At 48.4% G+C, this 23726-nt stretch overlaps 1 protein-coding gene across 1 annotated transcript; it reads left to right on the top strand.

Moving 5' to 3' along the window:
* Positions 1–327: 327 nt before the first annotated feature.
* Positions 328–23726, top strand: LOC139405858 (metabotropic glutamate receptor 3-like). Its single transcript, XM_071148295.1, has 11 exons — positions 328–648; positions 841–984; positions 2009–2278; positions 2895–3531; positions 19461–19703; positions 19898–20087; positions 20242–20551; positions 20745–20938; positions 21066–21198; positions 22968–23145; positions 23386–23726. Exons 1-11 carry the CDS (start codon positions 328–330, stop codon positions 23460–23462), a joined length of 2697 nt encoding a protein of 898 aa, XP_071004396.1. The 3' UTR covers positions 23463–23726.

Below are 23726 nucleotides of genomic sequence, written 5' to 3'. Positions count from 1 at the left end.
TTGTTGTTCTGCACCCCCCCTCCTCTTTCTCTCTCCTCTCCTCTCCTCTAGAAGGTCTGATGTCTAGACCGTGTGCTCCTTCATGTGTGGTCCAGTTGAACTCTCCTTGACCATTCGATGGACCACAAACAGACCAGCAGCTACTGTGACCGCACTACTTCACCTTGACTCTTCACCCCTTTACCTTTGAACCCTCACCCCTGACCCATACTCTTGACCTCTAACCCCTCACTCCAAACCCTTAACCTTACTCCTCTCCTCTCCTCTCCTCTCCTCTCCTTTCCTCTCCTCTCCTCTCCTCTCCTTTTCTCTCCTCTCCTCTCCACTATGTTATCCCGCATCTCTACAGTCCTCCTAGCTGTGTTGTGTCGGTGTGTGCTAGTGTCTCTGGGGGTGGACCCCCCTCACCCCCGTCGAGAGATCCGGATCGAGGGAGACCTGGTCTTGGGTGGGCTGTTCCCAGTCCATGAGAAGGGGGGAGGGATAGAGGAGTGTGGGAGGGTGAACGAGGACAGAGGGATCCAGAGGTTGGAGGCCATGCTGTTTGCTATAGACAGGATCAACTCTGATCCTACTCTACTGCCTGGAATCAGTCTGGGAGTTCACATACTGGACACCTGTTCTAGAGATACATATGCACTGGAACAGGTTGGTGAGCATTTGATTTCTTCCTGCTTTTTAAGCTTTTGCTGTAGAAAAATTATACAAATGGCATAATAAGCTTGCCCTTTAAATAAATATCAAGGTAAGCCTAATTGTAGCTCATAGAAAACACTGTCAATATTACATTTACAGACTTTAAATAAGTGTTTATTGAGTATGTGTGTGTGTGCTTCCCAGGCGCTGGAGTTTGTGCGTGCATCTCTGACCAAGGTGGACGATACAGAGTTTATCTGTCCTGATGGATCCTACGCTCTACAGGAAGACATTCCCCTGGCCATTGCTGGAGTTATAGGAGGATCCTATAGCAGTGTGTCTATACAGGTAACACACACACAGAAACACACCCACACACACACACACACACACACACACACACACACACACACACAAATACATTCACACAGTTCCAGTGGTATGGTATTGTGACAGAGTAAGGTGATTTGCATAATTTAGCATAACATCTCCTCCTCTTCTTTTGTGACTGCACAAAGCATCATCTCCTCTCATCCCCTATCCCCCTCTACACCCACCCCCCCCTCTCCTCCCTCCCTCCTCTCCTCCCCTCCCCCCACTCTCCTCCCTTCCCCCACTCTCCTCTCCTCTACCCCCCTCTCCTCCCTCTCCTTTCCTCTACCCCCTCTCCTCCCTCTCCTTTCCTCTACCCCCTCTCCTCTCCCCTTCTCTTCCCCTTCCCTCTCCTCTCCACAGTGCTCCTCTACTCTATCAGACCCAAATCCCTCATCTCTACAACTCTGTCTCTGTTTTTCTCAGTCTCTCTTTTTTTAGTCAATCTCTCTCTCTTTCTCTTCCTCTCCACCTCTCTCTTTGTATTAAAAGCTGTCACTCCCTCACTCTGAGGGGAGAGCCCAGTGTATTCTGACCTCAGTCCACTCTCCTCCTCTCTCTGATAGGCATTGTTATCCCTCATCACTTGTTTTTCACCACATACAATTACTCTTTGTTTTCTCCGGGTTAACAGTCTTTGTTGTTGTTTGGCCTGTGTGCCCACAGGGCAGTCACTGTGTGTGTGTGTGTGTGTGTGTGTGTGTGTGTGTGTGTGTGTGTGTGTGTGTGTGTGTGCGTGTGCGTGTGCGTGTGCGTGTGCGTGTGCGTGTGCGTGTGCGTGTGCGTGTGCGTGTGTGTGTGTGTGTGTGTGTGTAAAATCCTAATCAGGAGAACGTGACCAGAAAAAAAGTGAATATCATATAGAGCCTAGACCCCTTATGTCCATCACTAATGGATGAAACCTGCAGTTTATTGACTGTGTATAAACTTGCACAACTGTGTGTGTGGATTTGCATCTGTGTGTGTCTGTTTCTCATGTCTGTTTGCCTCTCTCTCCCAGGTGGCCAACCTACTGCGCCTCTTTCAGATCCCTCAGATCAGCTATGCCTCCACTAGCGCCAAGCTCAGCGACAAGACACGCTATGACTACTTTGCCCGCACGGTGCCCCCTGACTTCTACCAGGCCAAGGCCATGGCAGAGATCCTGCGGCTGTTCAACTGGACCTACGTGTCCACGGTGGCATCAGAGGGAGACTACGGAGAGACGGGCATTGAGGCCTTTGAACAGGAAGCCCGTATGAGGAACATCTGCATCGCTACCTCTGAGAAGGTAGGGAGAGATAGAAGTGGAAATAAGGTTATCGGGAGATAATATAGGGAGATTGACAGTGAAGGAGATAAGGTTATCAGGAGATTATATAGGGAGATTGACAGTGAAGGAGATAAGGTTATCAGGAGATTATATAGGGAGATTGACAGTGAAGGAGATAGGCGCAGACCTATGTTAGAATATAGAAGAGCAAGCATAGAAGAGATGAGAGGTTGATCAGACAGAAACAACAGGAGAAGGAGATAGGGTTAAGCCTACAGCGTGCTACTATGTATTTTAGCCTACTATTCTATGTACAGATGCAGGTTTTATTTTGAGCCAGTTTGCTACAGCAGGAAAATAATTCTGCAGCAACAGGAAATGTAAATTATTATCATTAATGGACAATTTTGTAGGGGTTGATACATTTTTCGTAAGGGAAAATCAAGTCTTAAATTTCAAAGTGGAAATTACAAACTGCAATACAGGTTTAAAGTTTCCTGCAGTGGAGGATAGTTCTCCTGCAACAGGGTGATCAAATAAAGATCCTACATCTGTAGTAGACCTCTTTCGGATGTGTGTTTACTCCCTCTGTGTCCAGTGTAAATAACTGAAGGATGTTCCTTCTCATGTCCAGGTGGGCCGCTCTAACGCTAAGAAGTCCTATGAGGCAGTGATCAGGCAGCTCCTCCAGAAGCCCAACGCCCACGTGGCTGTCCTCTTCCTGCGCAGCGATGACGCTCGGGAACTCCTCTCTGCTGCTGCTCGACTTAACGCTACCTTCATCTGGGTGGCCAGTGACGGCTGGGGGGCACAGGAGAGCATTGTCAAGGGCAATGAGGCCACAGCCAACGGGGCCATCACCCTGGAGCTGGCGGCCAATCCCGTGCCGGCATTCAACCGCTACTTCCTGTCTCTGGATCCAATCAAAAACCACCGCAACCCCTGGTACCGAGAATTCTGGGAGCAGAAGTTCCAGTGCTCGCTTGGAGGAGGGGGTGGAGGAGTAGGAGCTGGGGCAGGAGCAGTAGGGTCAGGGGGAACTGTGTCTCTCTCTCTCCCTCCCTGTGAGAAGGGTGTGTTGGTGGATGATAGTAACTTTGAGCCGGAGTCCAAGATCATGTTTGTGGTGAATGCGGTATACGCTGTGGCCCACGCCCTCGATAAGATGCAGAGAACACTGTGTTCCAACACCAGCAAGCTCTGTGACAGCATGAAGGCTCTGGATGGACGTAAGCTCTACAGAGACTACCTCCTCAACATCAGCTTCACAGGTCAGTACTGTAGGCTACCTTCTCAACATCAGCATCACAGGTCAGTACTGTAGGCTACCTCCTCAACATCAGCTTCACAGGTCAGTACTGTAGGCTACCTTCTCAACATCAGCTTCACAGGTCAGTACTGTAGGCTACCTCCTCAACATCAGCTTCACAGGTCAGTACTGTAGGCTACCTCCTCAACATCAGCTTCACAGATCAATACTGTAGGCTACCTCCTCAACATCAGCTTCACAGGTCAGTACTGTAGACTACCTTGTGATCATCAATTTCACAGGTCAGTACTGTAGGCTACCTCCTTAACATCAGCTTCACAGGTCAGTACTGTAGGCTACCTCCTCAACATCAGCTTCACAGGTCAGTACTGTAGGCTACCTCCTCAACATCAGCTTCACAGGTCAGTACTGTAGGCTACCTCCTCAACATCAGCTTCACAGATCAGTACTGTAGGCTCCTTCCTCAACATCAGCTTCACAGGTCAATACTGTAGGCTACCTCCTCTACATCAGCTTCACAGGTCAGTACTGTAGGCTACCTTGTGATCATCAGCTTCACAGGTCAGTACTGTAGGCTCCTTCCTCAACATCAGCTTCACAGGTCAATACTGTAGGCTACCTCCTCTACATCAGCTTCACAGGTCAGTACTGTAGGCTACCTTGTGATCATCAGCTTCACAGGTCAGTACTGTAGGCTACCTTGTGATCATCAGTTTCACAGGTCAGTACTGTAGACTACCTTGTGATCATCAGTTTCACAGGTCAGTACTGTAGGCTACCTTGTGATCATCAGCTTCACAGGTCAGTACTGTAGACTACCTTGTGATCATCAGCTTCACAGGTCAGTACTGTAGGCTACCTTGTGATCATCAGCTTCACAGGTCAATACTGTAGGCTACCTCCTCTACATCAGCTTCACAGGTCAGTACTGTAGACTACCTTGTGATCATCAGCTTCACAGGTCAGTACTGTAGACTACCTCCTCTACATCAGTTTCACTGGTCAGTACTGTAGGCTACCTTGTGATCATCAGTTTCACAGGTCAGTACTGTAGACTACCTCGTCTACATCAGTTTCACTGGTCAGTACTGTAGACCTGGCAGAATGGGAGGAGAGGGGCAGAGTGAGGGATGGAAGCAGTGGAAAAGAGAGAGGTGAAAGGGAATGCTCAACATTAACTTTACTGTTTGGTCTGTTTGAGGGGAGGGAGAGACATGAAATGGGGAGGGAAGAGGGTTCATTAGAAGAGAGAGAAGGGGAGAGAGATATGCAAGAATTGCTTTGGCAAGCATAGCAACAGGAAACGTATAAGAATAGTTCACCTCAATTGACATGTACTGTAATGCTTGCTGGTTGCCATCTATTAGATATGTGTAATTGATATGACAGCACAGAGTTCAAGTTAATAGAGACTCCTATAGTAATAATAATACAATTGTGAGTGAGTGCATGCATGCATGCGTGTGTGCGTGTGAGATTGTGTGCGGTGTGTGTGAGTGTGTTGTTTGTGTGTGTGTTTGTGTTTGTGTGTGTTTGTGTGTGTGTGTGTGTGTGTGTGTGTGTGTGTGTGTGTGTGTGTGTGTGTGTGTGTGTGTGTGTGTGTGTGTGTGTGTGTTCATATAGCAGGAGCGTCTCTGAAGACTGGAGAGAAGGAAAAGGGAAAAATCGGATTGGGTTGAGTGGCAGGTGCGGTACAAAGACATAGGTATAAATACACTGCTGTTGGAGAGACAGACAGACAGGCAGACAGACAGACAGACAGACAGACAGACAGACAGGTTTTGAGCTTTTTATTCCCCTTCTAACCATGACCAATGGGGGACATCAAAATACCTCAACAAACAGCACTGCCACTACAGCTTTAGAGAGAGAGGAAGAGGGAGGTTTTGGCATAGGGAGACTGACAGGTCGACAGAAGTGGGTAGAGGTAAAGAGAAAGGTAGCAGTAGTGAAAGGGAGTGAGGTGGAGAGATAGCGGGAGGGAAAGAGAGATAGGAGATAGAGGGAGAGAGAGGGGGAGGCAGGGAGGTAGAGCTGGGTTGCTGGTGGAGTGGGACAGTATGCGTCAGCAGAGGAAGATTCTCTTTGAAATTCCACATCTTCATTTCTCAAGCTGCAAATCAAAGGGCTCAGAGCACGGCTGTCTCAGGGAGAGTGGGAGAGAGAGAGGAAGAGAGGGAGAGGAGAGAGGCTGTCTCAGGGAGAGTGGGAGAGAGAGAGGAAGAGAGGGAGAGGTGAGAGGCTGTCTCAGGGAGAGTGGGAGAGAGCGAGGAAGAGAGGGAGAGAGAGAGGAAGAGAGGGAGAGGAGAGAGGCTGTCTCAGGGAGAGTGGGAGAGAGAGAGGAAGAGAGGGAGAGAGAGAGGAAGAGAGGGAGAGGAGAGAGGCTGTCTCAGGGAGAGGGGGAGAGAGAGGAAGAGAGGGAGAGAGAGAGGAAGAGAGGGAGAGGAGAGAGGCTGTCTCAGGGAGAGTGGGTGAGAGAGAGGAAGAGAGGGAGAGAGAGAGGAAGAGAGGGAGAGGAGAGAGGCTGTCTCAGGGAGAGTGGGGGAGAGAGAGGAAGAGAGGGAGAGAGAGCGGAAGAGAGGGAGAGAGAGAGGAAGAGAGGGAGAGAGAGAGGAAGAGTGGGAGAGGAGAGAGGCTGCCGCAGCCACAGCCTCCAGTGAGCAGGAGTGGAGGTGGGAAGAATAAGTCTGAAGATAGAGGACTGGAGAGAAAGTGAGAGAGATGGGGGGAGTCGCTCTGATCTGTCACTCTGATCTACTAGCATCCCCATAGTCAATCTCCCCTCTCCTTCCCTCTCTCACCCTACCTCCCAATCTTTGCTCTCACCCTCCCTCCCTCCCTCCTTTCTCTATCTCACCCTCCTTCCCTCATCCATTCCTCCCTCCACTCTTACTGCAACAGACATGTCACAGTTAGGAATAGAAAGACGTGGTACAGTGGTGATCAAAGTCAGGAGGATGAGGCTGAACAGACTGATGCTTCTGATGATTAGGATGATGATGATGATCATTTTGTGTGCTTTAGTTTGCACGTGTGTGATGTGTATCATTTAGTGCAGTCTCAATGTTCTTCTAGGCCAGAGCCCTCTCTGTAGCTATGCTGTTGCTATGGTAATTAAGCTGACACTATGGCCGATAGTCGAAGTAGTACTGTAGATGTGAGCTCTCTCAAAGCCAACCGCTAAACACCAGCATTGGGGTTACAAAAAAGTAATATATTTCCTATTACTTTTTCAACAATAACAAATTACTTTACTTATTACTCCACAATAAAAGTAATTTGTTGCACTACTCGTTATATTACTTTTGCGCTACACACCAAAACATTGCGTGTCCTCACTCAATGTAAACAATGTAAATGTTATGTTATGTAGGCCTATACACCAATACAAGTAGCCTAATAATGACAGATTCTACCGTGGATAAGGGCAGCATTTCCTCTACTATATATATACCATTCTACAAGGTTGTTCAGCTCTCCCTGGGTTACAGTCTGTCCTCCTGAACAATTCAAATAAAGCCTTGGTTATCTGGATGTAGGCCTACACCTACAGTCATCTTCAGCAGCAGTGGTCAGGTCTCGGGGTTGTTTTGCAAAACGTTTTGTAATGGCGTGTTGCTTTGCAGGGTGAAGATGGGAAGTCTTGTTTCTAGCATCGGAGAGGTGTTTCACACCTGGGCAAAGTTGACATTTTACATTTATATTCTTGTCATTTTGTCCTACCAAATCAAAAGTAATGGGAGTACTTCCATGCTGAAAATGTTACGGTGCGTGAATGAGGACCCAAAAGCGAATCAACTTAAACAGAGCTTCTTTAATTACCAAACATAGGTAGGCTCAGATGGACCGGCAGATTCCGACAGGACAGGACAAGGTTACAGCAAACATGACGACAGTCTGGTTCAGGCATGAATGACACAAACAAACAAGAATCCGACAAGGACAGGAGCAGAAACAGAGAGAGATATTGGGACCTAATCAGAGGGAAAAAAGGGAACAGGTGGGGAACGGGGTGAATGGGTAGTTAGAGGAGACAAGGGACAGCTGGGGGAAAGCGGGGGAGAAAAGGTAACCTAACACGACCAGCAGAGGGAGACAGGGTGAAGGGAAAGGACAGAGACAAGACAACATGACAGTACATGACAGTACCCCCCCACTCACCGAGCGCCTCCTGGCGCACTCGAGGAGGAAACCTGGCGGCAACGGAGGAAATCATCAATCAGCGCACGGTCCAGCACGTCCCGAGAGGGAACCCAACTCCTCTCCTCAGGACCGTACCCCTCCCAGTCAACTAGGTACTGATGACCACGGCCCCGAGGACGCATGTCCAAGATTTTACGGACCCTGTAGATAGGTGCGCCCTCGACAAGGATGGGGGGGGGGGGGGGGGGGGGGAAGACGAGCGGGGGCGCGAGGAACGGGCTTAACACAGGAGACATGGAAGACCGGGTGGACGCGACGAAGATATCGCGGAAGAAGAAGTCGCACTGCGACAGGATTAATGACCTGAGAGATACGGAATGGACCAATGAACCGCGGGGTCAACTTGCGAGAAGCAGTCTTAAGGGGAAGGTTCTGAGTGGAGAGCCAAACTCTCTGACCGCGACAATATCTAGGGCTCTTAGTTCTACGCTTATTAGCAGCTCTCACAGTCTGCGCCCTATAACGGCAAAGTGCAGACCTGACCCTCTTCCAGGTGCGCTCGCAACGTTGGACAAAAGCCTGAGCGGAGGGGACGCTGGACTCGGCGAACTGAGATGAGAACAACGGAGGCTGGTACCCGAGGCTACTCTGAAAAGGAGATAGCCCGGTCGCAGACGAAGGAAGCGAGTTGTGGGCGTATTCTGCCCAGGGGAGCTGTTCTGACCAAGACGCAGGGTTGCGAAAAGAAAGACTGCGTAAGATGCGACCAATAGTCTGATTGGCCCGTTCTGCTTGACCGTTAGACTGGGGGTGAAAGCCGGAAGAGAGACTGACGGAAGCCCCAATCAAACGGCAAAACTCCCTCCAAAATTGAGACGTGAATTGCGGACCTCTGTCCGAAACGACGTCTGACGGAAGGCCCTGAATTCTGAAAACATTCTCGATGATGATTTGTGCCGTCTCTTTAGCAGAAGGAAGCTTAGCAAGGGGAATGAAATGAGCCGCCTTAGAGAACCTATCGACAACCGTAAGAATAACAGTCTTCCCCGCTGACGAAGGCAGTCCGGTGACAAAATCTAAGGCGATGTGAGACCACGGTCGAGAGGGAATAGGAAGCGGCCTGAGACGGCCGGCAGGAGGAGAGTTACCGGACTTAGTCTGCGCGCAGACCGAGCAAGCAGCCACGAAACGACGCGTGTCATGCTCCCGGGTGGGCCACCAGAAACGCTGGCGAATGGAAGCAAGCGTACCCCGAACGCCAGGGTGGCCGGCTAACTTGGCAGAGTGAGCCCACTGAAGAACGGCCAGACGAGTAGGAACGGGAACGAAAAGAAGGTTCCTAGGACAAGCGCGCGGCGACGGAGTTTGAGTGAGTGCTTGCTTTACCTGCCTCTCAATTCCCCAGACAGTCAACCCGACAACACGCCCCTCAGGGAGAATCCCCTCGGGGTCAGTGGAGGCTACTGAAGAACTGAAGAGACGAGACAAAGCATCAGGCTTGGTGTTCTTAGAGCCCGGACGATAAGAAATCACGAACTCGAAACGAGCGAAAAACAGCGCCCAACGCGCCTGACGCGCATTAAGTCGTTTGGCAGAACGGATGTACTCAAGGTTCCTATGGTCAGTCCAAACGACAAAAGGAACGGTCGCCCCCTCCAACCACTGTCGCCATTCGCCTAGGGCTAACCGGATGGCGAGCAGTTCGCGGTTACCCACATCATAGTTACGTTCCGACGGCGACAGGCGATGAGAAAAATACGCGCATGGGTGGACCTTGTCGTCAGAGAGGGAGCGCTGAGAAAGGATGGCTCCCACTCCCACCTCTGACGCGTCAACCTCGACAACGAACTGTCTAGAGACGTCAGGTGTAACAAGGATAGGAGCGGATGTAAAACGATTCTTGAGGAGATCAAAAGCTCCCTGGGCGGAAACGGTCCACTTAAAGCACGTCTTGACAGAAGTAAGGGCTGTGAGAGGAGCTGCCACCTGACCGAAATTACGGATGAAACGACGATAGAAGTTCGCGAAGCCGAGAAAGCGCTGCAGCTCGACGCGTGACTTAGGGACGGGCCAATCAATGACAGCTTGGACCTTAGCGGGATCCATCTTAATGCCTTCAGCGGAAATAACAGAACCGAGAAATGTGACGGAGGAGGCATGAAAAGTGCACTTCTCAGCCTTCACAAAAAGACAATTCTCTAAAAGGCGCTGGAGGACACGTCGAACGTGCTGAACATGAATCTGGAGTGACGGTGAAAAAATCAGGATATCGTCAAGGTAAACGAAAACAAAGATGTTCAGCATGTCTCTCAGGACATCATTGACTAATGCCTGAAAGACAGCTGGAGCGTTAGCGAGGCCGAAAGGAAGAACCCGGTATTCAAAGTGCCCTAACGGAGTGTTAAACGCCGTCTTCCACTCGTCCCCCTCCCTGATGCGCACGAGATGGTAAGCGTTACGAAGGTCCAACTTAGTGAAAAACCTGGCTCCCTGCAGGATCTCGAAGGCTGAAGACATAAGAGGAAGCGGATAACGATTCTTCACTGTTATGTCATTCAGCCCTCGATAATCTATGCAGGGGCGCAGAGACCCGTCCTTCTTCTTGACAAAAAAAAACCCCGCTCCGGCGGGAGAGGAGGAGGGGACTATGGTACCGGCGTCAAGAGCTACAGACAAATAATCCTCGAGAGCCTTACGTTCGGGAGCCGACAGAGAGTATAGTCTACCCCGGGGGGGGGTGGTTCCCGGAAGGAGATCAATACTACAATCATACGACCGGTGTGGAGGAAGAGAGGTGGCCCTGGACCGACTGAACACCGTGCGCAGATCGTGATATTCCTCCGGCACCCCTGTCAAATCACCAGGCTCCTCCTGTGAAGAAGAGACAGAGGAAACAGGAGGGATAGCAGACATTAAACATTTCACATGACAAGAGACGTTCCAGGAGAGGATAGAATTACTAGACCAATTAATGGAAGGATTATGACAAACTAGCCAGGGATGGCCCAAAACAACAGGTGTAAAAGGTGAACGAAAAATTAAAAAAGAAATGGTTTCACTATGATTACCAGAAACAGTGAGGGTTAAAGGTAGCGTCTCACGCTGAATCCTGGGGAGAGGACTACCATCCAGGGCGAACAAGGCCGTGGGCTCCTTTAACTGTCTGAGAGGAATGTCATGTTCCCGAGCCCAGGTCTCGTCCATAAAACAGCCCTCCGCCCCAGAGTCTATTAAGGCACTGCAGGAAGCTGACGAACCGGTCCAGCGTAGATGGACCGACAAGGTAGTGCAGGATCTTGAAGGAGAGACAGGAGTAGTAGCGCTCACCAGTAGCCCTCCGCTTACTGACGAGCTCTGGCCTTTTACTGGACATGAAGTGACAAAATGACCAGCGGAACCGCAATAGAGACAGAGGCGGTTGGTGATTCTCCGTTCCCTCTCCTCAGTCGAGATGCGGATACCTCCCAGCTGCATGGGCTCAGCACCCGAGCCGGCAGAGGAAGATGGTAGTGATGCGGAGAGGGAGGCGACGGAGAGCGCGAGCTCCTCTCCACGAGCTCGGTGACGAAGATCAACCCGTCGCTCAATGCGAATAGCGAGTTCAATCAAGGAATCCACGCTGGAAGGAACCTCCCGGGAGAGAATCTCATCCTTTACCTCTGCGCGGAAACCCTCCAGAAGACGAGCGAGCAAGGCCGGCTCGTTCCAGCCACTGGAGACAGCAAGAGTGCGAAACTCAATAGAGTAGTCTGTTATGGATCGATTGCCTTGACATAGGGAAGACAGGGCCCTGGAAGCCTCCTCCCCAAAAACAGATCGATCAAAAACCCGTATCATCTCCTCCTTAAAGTCTTGATACTGGTTAGTACACTCAGCCCTTGCCTCCCAGATTGCCGTGCCCCACTCACGAGCCCTTCCAATAAGGAGAGATATGACGTAGGCGACACGAGCAGTGCTCCTGGAGTAAGTGTTGGGCTGGAGAGAAAACACAATATCACACTGGGTGAGGAACGAGCGGCATTCAGTGGGCTCCCCAGAGTAACACGGCGGGTTATTGATTCTGGGCTCCGGAGATTCGAAAGCCCTGGAAGTGGCCGGTGGATCGAGGCGGAGATGGTGAACCTGTTCTGTGAGGTTGGAGACTTGGGTGGCCAGGGTCTCAACGGCATGTCGAGCAGCAGACAATTCCTGCTTGTGTCTGCCTAGCATCGCTCCCTGGATCTCGACGGCTGAGTGGAGAGGATCCGAAGTCGCTGGGTCCATTCTTGGTCGGATTCTTCTGTTACGGTGCGTGAATGAGGACCCAAAAGCGAATCAACTTAAACAGAGCTTCTTTAATTACCAAACATAGGTAGGCTCAGATGGACCGGCAGATTCCGACAGGACAGGACAAGGTTACAGCAAACATGACGACAGTCTGGTTCAGGCATGAATGACACAAACAAACAAGAATCCGACAAGGACAGGAGCAGAAACAGAGAGAGATATTGGGACCTAATCAGAGGGAAAAAAGGGAACAGGTGGGGAACGGGGTGAATGGGTAGTTAGAGGAGACAAGGGACAGCTGGGGGAAAGCGGGGGAGAAAAGGTAACCTAACACGACCAGCAGAGGGAGACAGGGTGAAGGGAAAGGACAGAGACAAGACAACATGACAGTACATGACAGAAAAAGTCAATGTTTTTAAATATTGCGCCAACAGAGAGGGAATACTAATCACAAATGTTTATTTGTATCTAGAAGTATAATAGGAGAGGAATGATAACAGAAGTATCAACCTATGTCTTTAGTAAAAAACTGCAATATTATTACTCAGATTGGAACAGTAACGCTTTTCTATTACTCAGTACTGCAAAAAGTCACATTATTACTCTACAGAGTTACTTTGTAACCCCCAACACTGCTAAACACACACACACACACACACACACACACACACACACACACACACACACACACACAAATACACTCTCAGAGCTTTGGAAAAAGCCACAGCTTCAGAATTGTATTTTTTGGCGTCATGAAATCGCAGACACCCCCAACCCACACACTTTTCAAAGACATCATTCAACTCCCACCTACCGTCCCCCATCTGCAGTAAACAAATCAGTCAACAAACACACACACACACATACACAGACAGACAGACAGACAGACAGACAGACAGACAGACAGACAGACACACAGACAGACAGACACGCAGACAGACACATACACAGACAGACAGACACACACATGCAACCTCCTGTTCAGATAGCTGTCATATTCCCTGTCCTCTGCTCTTGTGTGTGTGTGTGTGTGTGTGTGTGTGTGTGTGTGTGTGTGTGTGTGTGTGTGTGTGTGTGTGTGTGTGTGTGTGTGTGTGTGTGTGTGTGTGTGTGTGTGTGTGCAGAGCGAGGAGAGGCGTTGTGCCTTCAGGGCCGTATTGAGCTAAGAGCTTACTGTAACGGTTACATGCCAGAGAACAACCTTCACTTTCTCTTTCCCTCCCCCACCCCTTTTCACACTTGGAAACAGTGCTTCCCACTCATAAACACTTCACAAGCTTCTTGCCTGGGTGCCATCATCCCTTCCCTCCCTTCACTTCCATCCCTTCCAACAGATTAGCATTTATTGGGAAGACTCATGTACTGAGTGCAGCTCTGCAGAGTGGTCACTAGCTGGCACAGCCACAAAGTCATTAAACCTAACCCTAACCATAGCTTTAACCACACTTCTGACCCGTAATGCCTAATCCGATCCTTAAATTAAGACCAAAAAGCTCAATTTTGTTTTCAGGATTTTTGGGGGCGGAAATCACTCAGGTCTGCCTACAGGACAAGACTCATCCCAATACACATCAACCTGCTCCCTTTCATCCATCCCTTTTTCCTTTCCTTAGCTCATCCTTTTATCTCACTCTTCTCTTCTCTCTTCCCTACCTCTTCTTTTTTATAGCTTTTTCTTTAAAACCTCTTCTCTGTTGTGCTATCACTTGTTCTTCTCTTTCTATCTCTTCTCTGTTGTGCTATCACTTGTTCTTCTCTTTCTATCTCTTCTCTGTTGTGCTATCACTTGTTCTTCTCTTTCTATCTCTTCTCTGTTGTGCTATCACTTGTTCTTCTCTTTCTATCTCTTCTCTGTTGTGCTATCACTTGTTCTTCTCTTTCTATCTCTTCTCTGTTGTGCTATCACTTGTTCTTCTCTTTCTATCTCTTCTTTGTGTCTATCATTTGGTTCCCCCCTTCTCTTGTCATCCCCTCCTGTCTCCTCTCTTATCTTGTCTATCACTCCTCTCCTCTCTTCTCCCCTGCTATTCCCTCTTTTGTCTCCTCTATCACTCCTCTCCTATCTTCTTTCCTTTCTCTCTCTTCTATCTCTTCTTTTCCATCTGCTGTCCAGTGTGACTCTCAGTCTCTGGAGAGGAAGACCACAGAGAGAACAGATATAGCACATTGTGATGTTTTTCATGTGTCTCTCTCTCTGGGACACACATGTAAGAGGTCATCACGCCAAACACGCCTGATTGGACTGAACATTCCCCACGCCTAACAAACATCAGACACAAACACAAACACACGCACACACACATGCACAAGTCTTGCCTAATGCACATTACACACATCACTTTACATTGCAGCTCTAAAGATGTTAGGGAGGGTGGGAGAGAAAGATGATGGAAAAGTAGGAGGAACAGAAATAGAGAGCATGAGGGGAAGGATGAAGAGACTGCCTCTGGGATCTCACAATATTTTACTCACCACCACATTTACTGCAAGGAGAGGAGAGCACAGGAAAGGAGAACAGAGGAGAGGAGAGAGCAAGAGAGGAGAGCACAGGAGAGCACAGGACAGGAGAGCACAGGAAAGGAGAGCACAGGAGAGGAGAGAGCAAGAGAGGAGAGCACAGGAGAGCCCAGGAAAGGAGAGCACAGGAGAGGAGAGCAGAGGAGAGGAGATTGCAGGAAAGGAGAGCAGAGGAGATGAAAGGAAAGGAGATAAGAGGCTGAGAGAGCACAGAAGAGAATAGGAGATGAGAGGCTGAGATTATCCTAGCATATGTTGCACAACGCTTATACAGTCTAAATGTTACCTGTCCCCTAGTGTGTGGTATCAACAGCCAGACAGGTGGACTCTCTCTCTCTCTCTCTCTCTCTCACCCCGCTCTCTCTCTCTTTCTGCAGTATCACATTATGTATTCCCTCTCTTCCCCCCATCATTGGATTAAAGGGGATTGGTTCACCCCCTCCCAGTAATACCCAGCATCCCCTGCGGCCAGCGTGTTAGCCCTACATGATCGAGAGTGTAATTCATTTCTGAGCTACTGAATGAAAGCCCTGCTTCCCCTTACTTTTAATTCATCCAGAATAATAAAGACTCTCTCATTTACAAGTCAAGTTTTGAATGTTTTTACATTTGAATTTGGCCTCAGAATTATTTTTCTTGATCTGTATTTTTCTCTTCTAGCTGTCCTATGTATTGCTGCTCTATAGTCTTAGTAGCTGTAGTTTAGTTCCAGCTGTTTGAGTGCTGCTGCATGAGAGAGAGAGAGAGAGAGAGAGAGAGAGAGAGAGAGAGAGAGAGAGAGAGAGAGAGAGAGAGAGAGAGAGAGAGAGAGATGGAGAGACAGAGACAGAGAGATGGAGACAGAGACAGAGAGACAGAGAGTAAACAATAGACGGATGGTGTGGACAGATTTGCTCTGCATATGAATGCAGTGTAGTGCAGTGCTTTACTGTCTAACGTAAAGCTGCAGACTTCAGCCTTTTTCCAACATCAGAGAGGACTATGGCGGGAGTTCTTCATTCTGCTAGAGCTCTCAGCAAAGCAGATACTGCTGGGGAGACCTAGGGAGAGTCCCGCTAACCTCGGAGCCTGAACTGGACAGTCTCCCAGAGCTCTTAAACTAGAACAAGCTGAGGGGAGAAATATGCCTTTACTCTGGGCTACCTATGCTCTCTTGACGGATATGGTACTGGGTCACATAGAATGTCATAGGAAGTTGCAGGACGAACAGTATACGGGTTTGTTAGGAGTGTGTGTGCCTAGGTGTGTTATGTTTGCATGCATACGTGTGTATGTTCAGCAGTTGGCATTGACATGTGAGTGTGAGTGAACGTTGAACACAGGCTTCCATTCCCACAAGGCACCAAACCTGAATGTACCAGATCCCACGGCCATAGAGACCAAATACCTCTACTGGCGGGGGTGGGGATCTGATAGCAACCAAATCCATTCTCTTCATGGTTGTTGTTTTTCTACAACCTTGTCTTTGTCAGATCTACACAGTCATCAAAATCTCCTCCAGTAGCCTTGGAGTGGCTATAACTTGCAGTGTTAAGTTAGTACTGACTGCCAGCAAGGTCTCATTTCTCTGCAGGGAATAGAAGAGGTACTGGTGTTGGATCAGAGACATGAGTGCCCTCTGGGGACAGACAGCAGACCAATCCTGAATTCTCAAACACCTCCTTACACAGGACCAAACCACGAATGTAGATCTGAGTGAGGAGTAGGGTGTAGGGACAATGGCTTGATTTAGAATTCAGCACACCAGTTCTAACACATAATCATAATGTGGCCAATTAACCTTTTACACAAAGCTGATATGCTAATAGGGTGCAGTTATGATAATGAGGGAGGTGTGTGTGTGTGTCTGTGTGTCTAACCTTATTGCTTTATTATATAGAGAGAGATTAGCTGCATTTTGCAGTATTAAGAATGTTCAGCTATTCTCAGTCTTAAGATCTTATCAGCTTTTCCTTATTGAAATCATTGAACTTTTATTTCGGAAAGAAGCCTAAGCACTGCCAATATCCTCTGTGAGTGACAGAAAGAGAGGGAGGGATGTATTGAGGATGGAGAGAGAGAGAAAGAGCGGGATAGAGAAGAGGGGGAGAGAGAGACTCAGGTTGTCTTTGTGATTTATGGATTTCATAAGCCCTAAAACCTCTCTGGTCTGACACTCCATTCTTCTCTCATCTCATTGAGTCTTCACAGCTATCACAGCTTTAGTCCTAGTCAGCAGACACACACACACACACATAACACACACACATGCAAGCGAGCATGTACGCACGCACGCACGCAAAAGGGGAAAGGTATTTATGGGGGTCATAAACCTCCCTCTCAGGCCAACGTCATGACAATACATGCACACACACACACATACACACACACACACACACACACACACACACACACACACAAACACACACACACACACACACACACACACACACACACACATACACACACACACACAAACAAAAACAGGTATGCTCACACATATACACAAACAAAAACAGGTATGCTCACACACATACACAGACTAACACACGCAGGTATGTTCGCACACACACACACAAACACACACACACAACGATGTCAGCTTTAGTCCTGTCATGACTGTCCTGATCAGGTCAGGTTACAGGAGATCACAACCCTACAGATTATCTCTCAACCCCAACAGAGGAGGAGAGATCTAGGGGTCTGAAGATGTGGGAGTTTTATGACCCCTCACTTCCCTGGTAAATCTCAGGCCACAGACAAATTCCTTTGTCCTGTTACTATGGAGAACCAGCCTCAGAACATTAAACTATGAAATAAAGGGACTTTGGAACAATGGTTTTCGTGGTCATGACGATAGATGGAATATGAAAATATATGTCATTTTTGTTTTGTTATTAAAGGTTAATAGATGACGTTATTACGAAAACATTGTAACGTGAAGAGCTTTCCTAGTATATGTTTGATACATTGTACGTTGTGTGGAAAATGTCCAAATCACAGAGAATGTTTTGGGGAAGATTAAATATTAAGTTAGTTGTCTAAAATTGGATTTGAGATAAACCTAGACCTTGCTCTTAACTAGGTACGCCCAGAGAATTGCCCTAAAGGCGGTTATGCCCACTTCTGACACGAGGGTATAAAACCTGTGAGTAAAGAATTTACAGAGAAGACTACATGACCCAAGCTGCAGCCGAGGTCTAAAAAGTCAACAAACCCAAAACGCAACACAAGTTTGAAGACAAAGAAATATTTTTCTACCCAAGCTACGGATGAGTAGCTGTGTCTAAGCGGGTGAATTCAAGCCGGACCCCCTTAGCATCCAATCCCAGGGAATCGTGGTATCTAAAGGTTTTCATTCCTATGCTGTGAGCTCTGAGCTACAGAGCTGTCTGTCCTCAGAAGACCCCTTCCAGAGCAAGGGTGAGGGAACAGACTCCTAAGCCAAAAGGACACTGACATCGTGAGGACGACCAGAAAGGTGCGCTGGAGAAGTGCGTCATCGAGCAGCCTGAACGGTCCCCTGAATGTTCTCCTCGGAGATCTTCCTCACGTAATTACATCATTATATTCTGACCCATAAGAGCGGCAGCTTGGGGCAAGGCTAGGGTTAGAATAGCATAGCTGACAAATTCACCCAAATGTATATTTCTCTCGTGTACTTTCTTTTTTCTCTCTCTTTGAAATCCCCATTGTGGGTAACACGCGCCATAGTGTGTTGGCCTGTTATACTAAGTTCTAATCAATAGCCTATAATGTGTTTTGTCTATGTGTATCTTTTATCATCATTGTAGCTTTCTCATAAATAAATCTTCAACTAAGATTGGTGTGGTACGAACTCATTGGTGAGACCCGGGTTCGTGCAGATTCACGGACTATACGACGTTCAGAACGGGATTGTAGAGGTAACTGGTTAATTAGCGGCTGTTGTAAAATCCATATTCTGATATTCTTTGAGTTAATTTGGGAAATAGAAACCCATTAAAAACGAGTTTTCCCATGGTGCCCCAGGTTAATGAGTTAATAATTGCTTGATTCAGATAATCACGCAATTAGAAACTTTTAATCATTCGATGAACAACAGTCACATTAACTAATACAACGTCACGGCACTCCCAATCTGCCACCTTGCTCAGAACCATGTGCTATAAACCAGTTAGAATAGGACCCAATGGAGCACACACACACACACACACACACACACACACACACACACACCTGGTCCCATGGGTCTCCTCTAGAACACACACACCTGGTCCCATGGGTCTCCTCTCCTCTAGAATACCAAGTGTTCCGTAAGATGGTTGTCCTTATATGACCTGATCCTGAGGTGCATATAAAGCACAGGGTCTATGTCAAGCACATACCCAGTGTCATGGGGAAACAGGCCTCACTAAGACACACTGAGCATTTACAGCCCCTCAGTAAACACACTCTGACTCTATCTTGGTCATGGAAACATTGTCACAGTTCTGTATAGGCCTACCTCATAGGGGTAAACATCAGTCAATCACCCTCATGTGTTTCCTCTTGCAGTGGAGTTTCGGTAAACCACACTCACACAATTACTAATTTTGTCCAGGCTTTAGCTCGACTGGCTTTGTGGTACAGAGGTAACAGGTTCAATCCCAGTCAGTAACATTAGTGTTGTGACACTCTCATAAAGCGGTGTATGTTCTGAGCTTCTTCTTTCTGCAGTTGTGTTGTTGAGTAGAGGATATTGTCCTCAGTGAGATGCTGTAACACAGGTCTTAAAGCTCCAGAAACACTCGCTACATTTTCACTTTGCCACATCGACTGGCTCTGTACGTGGTGTATGTCTTGGAATTCAATACACCCCTCTGTGTGACACTGCTTTGTTCATATTGACTTTGAAATTGAAATCCTGACACTAGTTCCATTCTGTTTCTTATCTTCTCTCCTCATCTCTCTTCTCTAATGCCCTACCATTCTCTTTCTCTCCCCTGCTCCTCTCCCCTCTCCTCATCCTTCTCATTCTGTCTCCCCCCTCCTTCTCTCTCTTAGCTCCCTTCTCTCCTCCCGGTATTGAGACCGTGGTGAAGTTTGATGCCTATGGCGACGGAATGGGACGCTACAACATCTTCAGTTACCAGCACAACGCTGATCGCTACGGATACGTGCCCATCGGTGAGTGGGCGGAGACTCTGAGCCTGAGCAGTGACCTGATTCGCTGGCCAAGGGAGGTGGTGCCCCCATCCCAGTGCAGCGACCCGTGTGCCCGCAACGAGATGAAAAAGATGCAGGCTGGTGAGGAACACACACACACACACACATAGGGCTTAAGCAGATCTAGTGACATCACTAGCAGAAGTGTCAGTGTAATTTGTTTTGGAAGAATGAAATGATTGGAGCAGCTGGCTCTCATGTAAACATCCTAGTTTCCTTTTCTTACATAGAAGCTGCCTAAGGTAATATATTTGTTTTATACCTGTATCTTGTAGGAGAGTACTGTTGTTGGATCTGTACGGCGTGTGAGGCTCATGAATACCTAGCTGATGAGTTCACCTGTTCGCCCTGCGCCCCTGGCCAGTGGCCCAGTGAAGACCTCACTTCCTGTTACGACCTGCCTGAGGACTACATCATGTGGGAGGACGCCTGGGCTATTGGACCAATCAGCATCGCTGTTGTTGGGTGAGAAGTTAGAGGAGAGGAAGAGGGATCAGTCTCATCAGTTGGGATAGGCCTAAAGTGTAGGCTTTTGTTCAGGCCCAGCACTAACACTAGACACTTTTCCCAAAGGGGATTCAACAAAGTAAACTGAAACTGATCTACTCACCATCTGCAGGTTCCTGTGTACATCTCTGGTGTTCTGGGTGTTTGTGAGACACAACAGCACGCCCCTGGTGAAGGCGTCAGGCAGAGAGTTGTGTTACATTCTCCTGCTGGGTGTCTTCATGTCTTACTCCCTCACCTTCCTCTTCCTGGCCAAGCCCTCGCCTGCTATCTGCGCCATGCGACGCCTCGGCCTCAGCACCTCATTTGCTGTCTGCTACTCTGCCCTGCTCACCAAGACCAATCGGATCGCCCGGATCTTCAGTGGGGTGAAGGACGGGGGCGGGACCACGAAGCCGCGCTTCATAAGCCCCACGTCCCAGGTCAGAGGTCATCCTAGCTGTCAGAATATGGGGGAGGGAAGGGGGGGGGGGGGGGAGAGAGATGTAGGGAGAGATAGAGGAACAGAGGTAGGGAGAGATGGAAGGAGGAGGGAGATGGGAGATGGAGGCAGATTACAGATAGATAACTTAGATGATGGTGTTGCTCTTCTCCCCCCCCCCCCCCCCCCCCCAGGTGTTTATCTGTCTCAGTCTGATATCGGTCCAGTTAGTGATGGTGTCTGTGTGGTTGCTGCTGGAGGTTCCTGGTACCAGGAGGTTTACGTTACCGGAGCGACGGCAGACAGTGATCCTGAAGTGTAACGTCCGTGACTCCAGCATGCTGCTGTCGCTAGGATACGACGTGCTCCTGGTCATCCTGTGTACTGTGTAGGTGGTGCAGAGGTGCTGCGTGTGATTGTGTGTGTGGACATCAGAAGGTTTATCATTCATATTGCGTAAGCCTTCAAGGTTTGTTTATTCTTTCATTCTATTTGTCTCCTTTATCTGATCCTAGGTACGCCTTCAAGACCAGGAAGTGTCCAGAGAACTTCAACGAGGCTAAGTTCATAGGTTTCACCATGTACACAACCTGTATCATCTGGCTAGCCTTCCTGCCCATATTCTACGTCACATCCAGTGACTACAGGGTGAGAGCAAGGTTCACACACACACACACACGTGCATAAACACACTTACTGTATTACACAACCTTTGTATTCATCATTAACAAACATAAGGGCAAACATTTTAATAAGACACACTGCTGTCTTCCACTGTCGCTGGCTGCAGGATATCTGTCCTGACATGTCATGCTAACTGTTTTATGTGCACCCTTATAATGTTAATCCAAGAGGCTGCCAGGTACTGACACACTGTCGACAAGCAGAGCAAGAGGAGGGTATGTGTTTACCTGATCCTTACAAATCACACACACAGCCTTAGGCTGTGGAAAGAATTGCTTTGGCCTTGGTAATCTGACTTGTGAGGTAGAGAGAGACACACTAACACCACAGCCTTGCCTGTGAGATGGTGTGTGTGTGTGTGTGTGTGTGTGTGTGTGTGTGTGTGTGTGTGTGTGCACTTGTACAGGAAGTGGGTACATACACATTTGTTCTTGCTTTTCTGTCTGTTCATACATATGTCCATAAAAAGCATGCACTCTTCCTTCCTCTGGTCCTCTGTTCCAGTGTAGTTACCATGTTCTCTGTCTTCCTCTGGTCCTCTGTTCCAGTGTAGTTACCATGTTCTCTGTCTTCCTCTGGTCCTCTGTTCCAGTGTAGTTACCATGTTCTCTGTCTTCCTCTGGTCCTCTGTTTCAGTGTAGTTACCATGTTCTCTGTCTTCCTCTGGTCCTCTGTTCCAGTGTAGGTACCATGTTCTCTGTTTTCCTCTGGTCCTCTGTTACAGTGGAGTTACCATGTTCTCTGTCTTCCTCTGGTCCTCTGTTCCAGTGGAGTTACCATGTTCTCTGTCTTCCTCTGTTCCAGTGTAGTTACCATGTTCTCTGTCTTCCTCTGGTCCTCTGTTCCAGTGTAGGTACCATGTTCTCTGTCTTCCTCTGGTCCTCTGTTCCAGTGTAGGTACCATGTTCTCTGTTTTCCTCTGGTCCTCTGTTCCAGTGGAGTTACCATGTTCTCTGTCTTCCTTCAGTCCTCTGTTCCAGTGTAGTTACCATGTTCTCTGTCTCCCTCTGGTCCTCTTTTCCAGTGGAGTTACCATGTTCTATGTCTTCCTCTGGTCCTCTGTTCCAGTGTAGTTACCATGTTCTCTGTCCTCCTCTGGTCCTCTGTTCCAGTGGAGTTACCATGTTCTCTGTCTTCCTCTGTTCCAGTGGAGTTACCATGTTCTCTCTCTGTCTTCCTCTGGTCCTCTGTTTCAGTGGAGTTACCATGTTCTCTGACTTCCTCTGGTCCTCTGTTCCAGTGGAGTTACCATGTTCTCTGTCTTCCTCTGTTCCAGTGTAGTTACCATGTTCGCTGTCTCCCTCTGGTCCAGTGGAGTTACCATGTTCTCTGTCTTCCTCTGGTCCTCTGTTCCAGTGGAGTTACCATGTTCTCTGTCTTCCTCTGGTCCTCTGTTCCAGTGGAGTTACCATGTTCTCTGTCTTCCTCTGTTCCAGTGGAGTTACCATGTTCTCTGTCTTCCTTCAGTCCTCTGTTCCAGTGTAGTTACCATGTTCTCTGTCTCCCTCTGGTCCTCTTTTCCAGTGGAGTTACCATGTTCTCTGTCCTCCTCTGGTCCTCTGGTCCAGTGGAGTTACCATGTTCTCTGTCTCCCTCTGGTCCTCTGTTCCAGTGTAGTTACCATGTTCTCTGTCTTCCTCTGGTCCTCTGTTCCAGTGGAGTTACCATGTTCTCTGTCTTCCTCTGGTCCTCTGTTCCAGTGGAGTTACCATGTTCTCTGTCTCCCTCTACAGGTCCAGACCACCACCATGTGTATCTCTGTCAGTCTCAGTGGCTTTGTGGTGCTGGGCTGTATGTTCGCTCCCAAGGTCCACATCATCATGTTCCAACCACAGAAGAACGTCACCAGTCTCCGCCTCAATATCAACCGCTTCAGTGTCAGTGGTCCTGCCACCACATACCCTTCACACGGTATGGTTAAGTTACAGTCAGAGATGAGCATGGTTCGTTATGTAGCCAAGTTGGAATTTAACTAAATGTCCCATTTTTATTAATCTCTCTCTCTCTCTCTCTGTTTCTCTGTGTCTCTGTTTCTCTGTTTCTCTCTCTCTCTCTCTCTCTCTCTCTCTCTCTCTCTCTCTCTCTCTCTCTCTCTCTCTCTCTCTCTCTCTCTCTCTCTCTCCCTCCCTCCCTCTCCCCCTCCCTCTTCAGCATCAGTGAGTGCCCAGTACGTACCGACAGTGTGTAATGGGAGAGAGATCGTCGACTCCACCACTTCCTCTCTGTGACCACACCCACTCACCTCTCTAACCCTGCCCCCCAGAGACTGTTAGCCAATAGGCACACATTGTGCCCCTCTGCCCCCTCCTCCCACGACGTGGACTAGCACAGTTCTGTTTCACGGCTGTAGAAAGGGTTTAATACTACTTTGTTTTCTAGTGCTTTACATATAATGGAATCAAAATTGTTGTAGAGAAACAAAAGAACCAAAACAACTTTGTAGGAGGATTTTTTGAGCCTTTGTTTTGAAAAGCTTTGTTAAGACGTGTGTA

The sequence above is a fragment of the Oncorhynchus clarkii genome, chromosome 1 (assembly GCF_045791955.1).
Source record: "Oncorhynchus clarkii lewisi isolate Uvic-CL-2024 chromosome 1, UVic_Ocla_1.0, whole genome shotgun sequence".
NCBI lineage: Eukaryota > Metazoa > Chordata > Actinopteri > Salmoniformes > Salmonidae > Oncorhynchus > Oncorhynchus clarkii.
Note: the sequence above shows the minus strand (reverse complement) of the source record. Positions and strands in the feature narration are given on the sequence as shown.

Excerpts from the sequence above, each read along its gene's own strand:
- LOC139405858 (XM_071148295.1), top strand. The coding sequence starts at position 328 with ATGTTATCCCGCATCTCTACAGTCCTCCTAGCTGTGTTGTGTCGGTGT. Across the intron at positions 2,279-2,894 it reads GCATCGCTACCTCTGAGAAG|GTGGGCCGCTCTAACGCTAA; the intron begins GTAGGGAGAGAT and ends TCTCATGTCCAG. Across the intron at positions 19,704-19,897 it reads GATGAAAAAGATGCAGGCTG|GAGAGTACTGTTGTTGGATC; the intron begins GTGAGGAACACA and ends TGTATCTTGTAG.